Below are 9,816 nucleotides of genomic sequence, written 5' to 3'. Positions count from 1 at the left end.
AGTTATTTAAGATACTCTTCAAAGAGGGTTTCAATTGAGTATTAGTATTTTGAGGAATTTTGATACATTTTTCAGGCTAGAACTCAGCCTAAAAAAAATGCCCAGATGTACTCACGTTGAACCATTGTAGATTCGTATGATGTATTTCATAAGATTAAAATACTATGGTAGTGCTTTGTTAATGATTTGATTCAGTCAATATTAGTTGTGTGCTAATCGTTGGGGTGAATGGAACATAGCTGACAGAGCAGAGTTCAGTCAACTATCCATGTTGACAACAAACTGATTAGACCTGCAAACTATTTGACCATTGAAGTTCTACATGTCAAACCAAGGTTGCCTGAACCCATTTTCTGATTTAAAAAAAATATTGTTCTTATTTTTTTAAATAAATAAAATATTATAGATTATATTATTACATATTCTTAATATTCCTTATATACAGTATATTATTATATATGTTCTTATAGAGGAAAGAACAAGAGTGTTTCTTTCTGCTTATTTAATTTATTTTTGTTATTTTATATATATATATATATTTTTTTATATGTATTTTTTGTTTGGGGCGGCAAGTAGCCTAGTGGTTAGAGAGTTGGGCCAGTAACCGAAAGGTTGCTGGATTGAATCCTGAGCTGACATGGTAAACATCTGTCGTTCTTCCCCTGAACAAGGCGGTTAAGCCACTGTTTCCTCGGTAGGCCGTCATTGTAAATAAGAATTTGTTCTTAACTGACTTGCCTAGTTAAGTAAAGGTAGCATTAAGACAGCTCAGTGGCTGATGATTTGGTTGTTTTCTGCCTATCTCTATGAGGCGCTGAATTAATGAAGTTACTTAGGCCATAATAATATATCTGACTGATCGTGACATGGGTATATAAATCCTAACTTCTGCTTCCGTCAAAATACTCACTTAGTCATGTATTTATGTCAATGGGAGACTAAGGAAGTTAGGATTCCCCCCTAATAGGCCTAAATAACTAAGATGTTCAGGTTAACATATTCCAATGTATATCATATTAAATCCTAATGTCTATATTCTCAATATATAACATATTATATCCTAATGTCTATATATTCCAATGACATTATATCCCAATGTCAATATATTCTCAATGTATATCATATTAAATCCTAATGTCTATATTCTCAATGTATATCATATTATACCCTAATGTCTTTATATTCCAATGTATATCATATTAAATATCATATTAAATCCTAATGTCTATATATTGTCAATGTATAAGCCTATACCATAATTATGACTATAAAGTTTTCTATTGATATGTAATGCTTTTAACTTTTATCTGTTATTAATATTGTGGTTGATTTCTGTTAATACTATAAAATATACCTTTTTCCCACTAACTATTGACTGTTTTTTTTACACAAGAGACATACACATAAAGAATAATATAATAATTATCATTATAATAATAAAATGCATTTAAAAATACAACACAAAACATGAAGTTGAAGTGAACACATTTTTATTGTTGCATCAGTAGCTTGGTTTGGACGTTCTAACAGAAGTTGTAACGTAGTTCTTAGAACCCCTTTCTGTTCTTAGAACAGTTATTTGAACATCGGCAGTACCTGATTGGTTCAGAAGTTACCTGGTTGTTTGTTTTTTTCCCTGAACATTCAGTACATTGACATCATTCACAGGGTCAAAAAAAAAAACACAGTCACATTTTAATCATCTACTCACAGAATCAACAGTCAGCAATATATCTCTCTCTCTCTCTCTCTCTCTCTACCTCTGTCGCTCACTCCCCATCCTTCTCTCTCGCTCTTTTTCTCTCTCACTTTTCCTACCCCCCGACCTCTTCCCTTCTCCTTCTTTCCCTCCCTCATGCCAACCTCTTCCCTCACGGTCTTCTAGCTCTACCCTCAGGTGCCCGGGTCAGAAGATGGGGGTGTTTTAACCTCAGCCATACCTCCCCTTTACCCCTCCGGACCCCTTCTGGTAGTCAGCTCAGGAGCGGTTCAGAATACACTATTATGTTTAGTACAGCAAATCTTAGACAGTATCTCTGGAACTTATTTTATACAATTTGTTAGATTTAAATACTTTTTTTAACACAAACACATCATATGAGCAATTGGCTGAACTACTTTACAAATGTTTATTAATTAGGCTACTGTTGATCATATTCTAGGATTTGATTTGAGCTACGACAAAAAAAATAGAAACGTTTCACTTCTCACTGCTAGCTATGACGCTAAGAGCTGCTGGCCAAGACACTCACCGCTAACGGCCGCTAGGCTAAGGTGCTAATCGCTAATGTCAGTTTGGCTAAGGTGCTAATGGAGGCTAACATGCTAATTGCTAACGGCCATTAGGCTAAGATACTAACAGTGGCTAACAGCGGCTAGCTAGGTCATGTATTGGGCAGTTACTCCTGGTCAGATGTACTTTTTCCCACATAATCTGCCTGCCGTTTGCTCCGGACGCTAGTTTTCACGCCGTGGCTGTGGAATTCCGGGACATCATCTTCCTCGTGCCCGCGCATAAACGCTCCGAGATCCATTCCGAATGAATCAGCTCCGAACCTGTCGGCAGCGCCGCCGGTCTTGGTACTGCTGAGGAGGCTACTGCCTCCCTTGGAACTGCCGTGGCTTGTGGTTTTGGTGAATGAGGAGGAGGAGGAGGAGGAGGAGGAAGAGGAAGGGAGGGATGGGAAGAACTCCCCCATCCCTCCTCCGCCGCCGAGCTTCATTGCCTCACAGCCTGGTCCGCTCGAAACTTCCTCGATGCGTTCCACCGGCCCGTCCTTCGTATGCACTATCGTCTTCTTTATTGTCTTGGTACAGCTCGAAATCTGCGTGGTCTGGTGACCGGTAGAGGTGAAATCTCCGCCTCCGAGACTCCCCAGCCCTCCGCCGAGTCCACCCATCCCCTTAAAGAAATCCCCATCTCCATCCCCCCTCATCCCCCCACCACCACCACCACCACCCCCACCCAGCTCCGTGATCGTTGTCTTCGACCCGTCCTTCGACCCTGATCCCGTCGACCAACTCGATGACGATGAAGATGAAGATGAAGATGAAGACCCTGAGGTCGAAGGCTGGTAGTGCGTACCCGGGACCTTGCTGACAGTGGCGGCAGACGAAGCGCTGGACCCCTCGGCCTCCAAGGTCAGTTTCACAGACTTCACCTCCGGGAAGAAATCCTGCTTCTGCTCCCCTGCCAGGCTGGACTTATACTTGCTGAGAGGGGGGGGCATGGGGAGAAGGGAATGGGAGAGGAGAGGAGAGGAGAGGAGAGGAGAGGAGAGGAGAGGAGAGGAGAGGAGAGGAGAGGAGAGGAGAGGAGAGGAGAGGAGAGGAGAGTGGGGGGAGAAGAAAAATAAAAAAGGGAATCATCAAAGAGGTCATAATCTTCATCATTCTCAGCATCATCATCCTCCTCCTCACCTGTCGACCAGGACGTCTTTAAGCGGGCGGCTCTTCATGACGTACAGCGAGCCGACGGTCTCGACAGACTGAACCCTCTGGGCTTCTAGCTGGTCCATCTGTTTGTCCAAAGCCACGTAGGATGCTTGATCAACGGAGAACTCAGCGTAGCCCTTACAAGATCCCTTACAGGAGCGTAGCTTGATGTCAATGTCCACCTGGGAGAGGGGGAGAGAGGGGGAGAGAGGGGGAGAAGGGAGGGGTTAGAGGAGAGAACTTATATTTCAGATCTCTCAAACCAGAGGAATAGCACCAAGGGTACTGAATACATAGGTGGAAACACTCTCTGTGGAAAGAAAGTGACTGTCTCTTCATCTGCATTCTCCTCATATTTAATGTGTATGTATATATATTTTGCCCATATTTATGTTGTATTATACAGGGTGCAACTGTTAAAGAGACCGAGGTCTCAATATGTCTTCCTTGGTCTCTGACCCTGGTCTTCACCATCAATCTTAATCACTAATCTTAATCACTAATCTTAATCACTAATCTTAATAAATAATCTTAATCACTAATCTTAATTACAAATCTTAATCACAAATTTGAATCACTAATCTTAATCACTAATCTTAATCACTAATCTTAATTACAAATCTTAATTACAAATCTTAATCACTAATTTTAATCACTAATTTTAATCACTAATCTTAATCACTAATCTTAATTACAAATCTTAATCACTAATCTTAATCACTAATCTTAATTACAAATCTTAATCACTAATCTTAATCTCACCTCCATCCTCTGCATATCTATAACCTGGTCTTTGATGCTGGTCTTCAGAGCGTTGAGGATCCTCAGCTGGCGGTCTATCTTGATCTTGATGTCGACGATCCTCTGACGGAGACGCTCAGCCAGGTCATAGAAGCTGTGGTCATTACCTGTTGGGACAGAGGAGAGGGAGAGAGGGATGGTTAACATAGAGAGAGAGAAAGATAGAGAGAGAACTAGTGCATGTAAACCATCGAGATCAATCAAACAAAGCAGATCGTTCATCCAATCAAACAATATCATGGTACAGGATCTCACCTGCGTTGGAGGTGAGTTTCTCCTTCAGGTAGTCATAGGTCTGTTTGGATGCCTGGTCGGCAGAGCGGTGTTTGGCTCTGTTCTGGTCAAGGAGCTGCCTAATCTTCTCTATCTTCTTCAGCAGGGAATGGTCTGCCTTGTCTAACAGACCCTGGATACGACAACCTGACGGGCACTTAGGACCCTGGGGGGGAGGAGGAGGAGGAGGAGGAGAAGGACAGAGGACAGGAGGGGAGAGAAGGGGATGGGGAGGAGAGGAGGAGAGGAGAGGGGGAGAGAGGAGAGGAGGAGGATGAGAGAAGAGGCGAGAGTAGAGGAGGAGAGAGGAGAGAGAAGAGGAAGGGAGAGGAGAGGAGAGGAGAGGAGAGGAGAGGAGAGGAGAGGAGAGGAGAGGAGAGGAGAGGAGAGGAGAGGAGAGGAGAGGAGAGGAGAGAGAGAGAGAGAGAGAGAGAGAGAGAGAGAGAGAAGGGGAGGAGGACGTGAGAGGAGGAGAGAAGAGTGAGTAGCAGCACATAGATGGACTGCTCACCAGACTCAAATTAAGCCTAGTCCTCAAATCCACCCCAGAGTGAATAAAAATGACTGAGATATGGAGACAGGGAGACATAGAGACATGGAGACAGGAAGACCGAGACAGTGAGACATGTGAGACATGGATACGGGAACATGGAGACAGATGGACAGGGAGACAGGAAGACAGTGAGACATGGAGAAGGGAGACATGGAGAAAGGAGACAGGGAGACAGGAAGACAGGGAGACAGGGGAACATGGAGTCAAATCAACGCCTAGTCAAATCAACGCTAGTCAAATTGGATTGTAAAATGTCTGTGTTTTCAATCAACTCGATCAAATGTGAACTTTTATTAATCTAGGAGTTTGAGTAACTGATCATCTCTGTGTTTTCCAGTCTTCCTATGAGGAGAGAGAAATGGGTGAACAGGATACAGCTATACACACACCGTGTCAAATAAAACCAGAACAAAGATTCTAAACATGTATTGAGATTATTTAGACATGTCCAGAGTGAAAAACGTACCCAGTCGTCATCTGAGCAGAAAGGCCAGCTCCTCTCTGCGGCACATTTGTCAGCCTTGTAGCCATGTTCTACCGGCCGGGTTCCACGAGGGCTCAATACAGTCGCTGCGTCCTCAGCCTGAGAGAGACCAGGGGGGGGACAGAGAGAGGGGGGGGGACAGAGAGAGAAGGGGGGTGAAACAGAGAGGGGGGACAGAGAGAGGGGGGAAACAGAGAGAGAGAGGGGGGTGAAACAGAGAGGGGGGGACAGAGAGAGGGGGAAACAGAGAGAGAGAGGGGGGTGATACAGAGAGGGGGGACAGAGAGAGAGGGGGGGGTGAAACAGAGAGGGGGACAGAGAGAGAGGGGGGGTGAAACAGATGGGGGGGACAGAGAGAGAGAGAGAGAGAGAGAGATTGAAATTAAAAGCTACATAAACATTTCATTTAAGTTACCATCTACAAGAATAAAATTACTGAATTCAAATTTTGTCATACTTGAGTAAAAGTAAAGATACTATAATAGAAAAGGACTCAAGTAAAAGTGAAAGTCACCCAGTCAAATACAAATACTACTACTAAATCTAAAAGTATTTGGTTTTAAATATACTTAAGTATCAAAAGTAAATGTAATTGATAAAATATACTTAAGTATCAAAAGTAAATGTAATTACAAAAATCTACTTAAGTATTAAAGGTAAAAGTAAAGTATGAATTATTTCTAATTACTTACATTAAGCAAATCAGACGGCACAATTTGTGATTTATTTTTATTTTTACGGATAGCCAGGGGCATACTCCAACACTCAAGACATAATTTGCAAAGGAAGCATTTGTGTATAGTGAGTCTGCCAGATCAGAGGCAGTATGGATGACCAGGGATGTTCTCTTGATAAGTGTGTGAATTGGACCATTTTTCTGTCCTGCTAATCATTCAAAATGTAACGAGTACTTTTGGGTGTCAGGGAAAATGTATGGAGTAAAAAGTACATTATTTTCTTTAGGAATGTAGTTAAGTGAAAGTAAAAGTTGTCAAAAATATAAAATAAAGTACAGATACCCCAAAAAGTACTTTAAAGTATTTTCTACTTAAGTACTTTACACCACTGCTGAAAACATCCTTCTAGTCCTTGTCTACATACCCCAGAAACCTGCAATTATGCTCAAAATGTCACACTGAATTTAATTTAATTTTGGGTAAAAAAAATGATCCACACATCAAACAAAATGTCCGCTTGATCCCAGAGATTAAAGCAGTCTTTAAAACACTTGTTCACAAAATGGCAGCCAACACATAAACAAGGACTACATACAGCATGTCATCTGGAAAAAGTTCTATATAAATTCAATCTATTATTATTTTCTATTATTAAATAAAGTATTATTAAACCTATTAAATTAAAATAACGATGTAATAAATAATGAATAAATATGTTATCGTACCCAAGTGGAGGCGAGGACAGCCAGGCAGAAGCAGAGGATATTTAGTAGCATCATCTCTCTCCTCTCTGTGTGGTGGTCCGTCTAGAATACTGTTCCCCCGGGCCTCAGGGCCCCTATTTATGCCAATACCTGATGACAAACCCTGGGTCAGGTCCAAATGGCACCCTATTCCCTATATAGCGCACTACTTATACCTGGGGCCCATAGGGAGACCCATAGGACTGTGGTTAAAAGTAGTGCACTATATAGGGAATAGGTGTGCCAGCCCTGGTCTAAAGTAGTGCACTATATAGGGAATAGGATGCCATTTGGGGGACACCCTACATTAGTCACTGTTGGTCTCTCAGAGAAACCTCCTGGGGTTTCGTAACGGATTGATTGACTCACCGGTTGGGATGCTTCTCATTCCAGACAGGTTGCGTCCTTCCCTTGTGCCCTTTGTTCGCTCCCCCTTCGCCTGGAGCTGGCCGGCCGTATCAAACATCTCAGTAAGTGTGCTAAGCTAGGATCAGTCCCCACCGAAACCAGTACTCTGAGACGCTTGATAAATACGACCCCTGATCAGACTGAGCAGCTGTGAGGGGTAGAGGGGAGAGAACGAGAGAAGAACATAGGTGGCATGTTTTTGGAATGAAACCACAATATTCTTGATTTTAGTGTCTGTATGGTTGTTGTTTTTCACTATCTCTTCTCTGACCTGGAGGTTAGCTGACTCAGCAGTTGATGTCTGTATTGATTTCTCAAACAGGTTGTCCCTTTGTAGCCTTTGTAGCCTGGATAGGTTTCTACTCATGCCAACTCTCCTGCTCATTGTCAAGCCAAACATGACTTTGAGTGACAAGGAGTTGGCATGACAACACAAACAGCCTGACACTCAGGCTAGTCTTACTGAGAGGAGATAAAGTTCAGCACAGTGTGTTTTTTTTAGTCATCATAACACCTCCCACAGTACCAGTAAACCCACACAGGACAGTAAATAGGGACAAATTCCGATATGAGTTTTCGCCCCTCAAGTTCCCTCAAGTTCTGTGTTCTAAGTTACAAAGTTCTGTGTTCTGTGTTCTAAAGTTCTGTATTCTAAAGTTCTGTGTTCTAAGTTACAAAGTTCTGTGTTCTAAGTTATAAAGTTCTGTGTTCTGTGTTCTAAAGTTCTGTATTCTAAAGTTCTGTGTTCTAAGTTACAAAGTTCTGTGTTCTGTGTTCTAAAGTTCTGTATTCTAAAGTTCTGTGTTCTAAGTTCTAAAGTTCTGTGTTCTAAGTTATAAAGTTCTGTGTTCTGTGTTCTAAAGTTCTGTATTCTAAAGTTCTGTGTTCTAAGTTCTAAAGTTCTGTGTTCTAAGTTCTAAAGTTCTGTGTTCTGTGTTCTAAAGTTCTGTGTTCTAAGTTATAAAGTTCTGTGTTCTGTGTTCTAAAGTTCTGTATTCTAAAGTTCTGTGTTCTAAGTTCTAAAGTTCTGTGTTCTAAGTTATAAAGTTCTGTGTTCTGTGTTCTAAAGTTCTGTATTCTAAAGTTCTGTGTTCTAAGTTCTAAAGTTCTGTGTTCTAAGTTATAAAGTTCTGTGTTCTAAGTTATAAAGTTCTGTGTTCTGTGTTCTAAAGTTCTGTATTCTAAAGTTCTGTGTTCTAAGTTCTAAAGTTCTGTGTTCTAAGTTATAAAGTTCTGTGTTCTAAGTTCTAAAGTTCTGTATGCCTCCCTCTACTCGTTGATATGTCAATAATATGATGTTTGCAGTGCTTAGTAAGGCTCATGGTCTCGTGGTAGGTAGCCCTGAGACTAAATCAGTGTCACCCTTAGCCCAAGAGGGAATTAGGCTACCTATTGGGCTGACGGTTAAAGGGGCAATCTGCAGTTTTTACATCTATTTTTTGGTTTTATATATGAATGACATGTATCCATTGATTCTTGAAGAATATAAGTCATAAATGCCTCATGAGCTTAGATCAACTGTCATACCCCATCAGAACCCAAAATATACTCTGTTAACAAAGCAAAATGTAAACAAACACAATATAGCCTCAAAACATGGATAAAATTATCATTTTTGATATCAAGGATGGTCAGTCTTTCATCCGTAGCTCTGTCTGTAAATTTGAGAGTGGTTACATTTCTCCAGCCCCAGCCCTCTGTTTTTTACCCAGACAGTGGCAGAGAAACACTTTGTTATTGTTTCAACTGCTGATTTCCCCTGTAAGACGTTGTGTGTCTGCTGTGAGAGACAGGGGCTGCGGTCCAAACACTTAAAACACACACCCTATCCACTCAGCCCTCAAATGAAGTGGACACTTTTAATGACGTATCATGAAGTCTGACGAGTATACGCTTGCAGGGCAAGGGAGGAAGGAATGATTTTTAAATGGACAACCCTTGGCTCTCTCTCCTAGCTAACCCTAACACTCTCTCCTAGCTAACCTTAGCCCTCTCTCCTAGCTAATCCTAACCCTCTTTCCTAACTAACCCTCTCTCCTAGCTAACCCTCTTTCCTAGCTAACCCTAACCATCTCTACTAGCTAACCCTAACCCTCTCTACTAGCTAACCCTAACACTCTCACCTAGCTAACCCAACCCTCTCTCCTAGCTAACCCTCTCCCCTAGCTAACCCTAACACTCTCCCCTAGCTAACCCTCTTTCCTAGCTAACCCTAACCCTCTCTCCTAGTTAACCCTAACCCTCTCTACTAGCTAACCCTAACACTCTCCCCTAACTAACCTAACCCTCACCCCTAGCTAAACCTAACCCCCTCTACTAGCTAACCCTAACACTCTCCCCTAGCTAACCCAACCCTCTCTCCTAACTAACACTCTCCCCTAGCTAACCCTCTTTCCTAGCTAACCCTAACCCTCTCTCCTAGCTAACCCTAACCCTCTCCCC

The 9,816-nt window shown here is 42.0% G+C and overlaps 1 protein-coding gene across 1 annotated transcript; it reads right to left on the bottom strand.

The window, feature by feature from the left end:
- Window positions 1-1,473: 1,473 nt before the first annotated feature.
- LOC106578169 (fibrinogen alpha chain) lies at window positions 1,474-7,244 on the bottom strand. Its single transcript, XM_014156798.2, has 6 exons — window positions 6,949-7,244; window positions 5,529-5,645; window positions 4,492-4,675; window positions 4,198-4,343; window positions 3,421-3,617; window positions 1,474-3,213 (listed from the first exon to the last, which is right to left on the bottom strand). Exons 1-6 carry the CDS (start codon window positions 7,000-7,002, stop codon window positions 2,400-2,402), a joined length of 1,512 nt encoding a protein of 503 aa, XP_014012273.1. The 5' UTR covers window positions 7,003-7,244; the 3' UTR covers window positions 1,474-2,399.
- Window positions 7,245-9,816: the final 2,572 nt, after the last annotated feature.

This window comes from Salmo salar, chromosome ssa18 (assembly GCF_905237065.1).
Source record: "Salmo salar chromosome ssa18, Ssal_v3.1, whole genome shotgun sequence".
NCBI classification, from domain to species: Eukaryota; Metazoa; Chordata; class Actinopteri; order Salmoniformes; family Salmonidae; genus Salmo; species Salmo salar.
The sequence above is the reverse complement of the archived record's forward strand: the minus strand, read 5'-3'. Positions and strand labels throughout refer to the sequence as shown.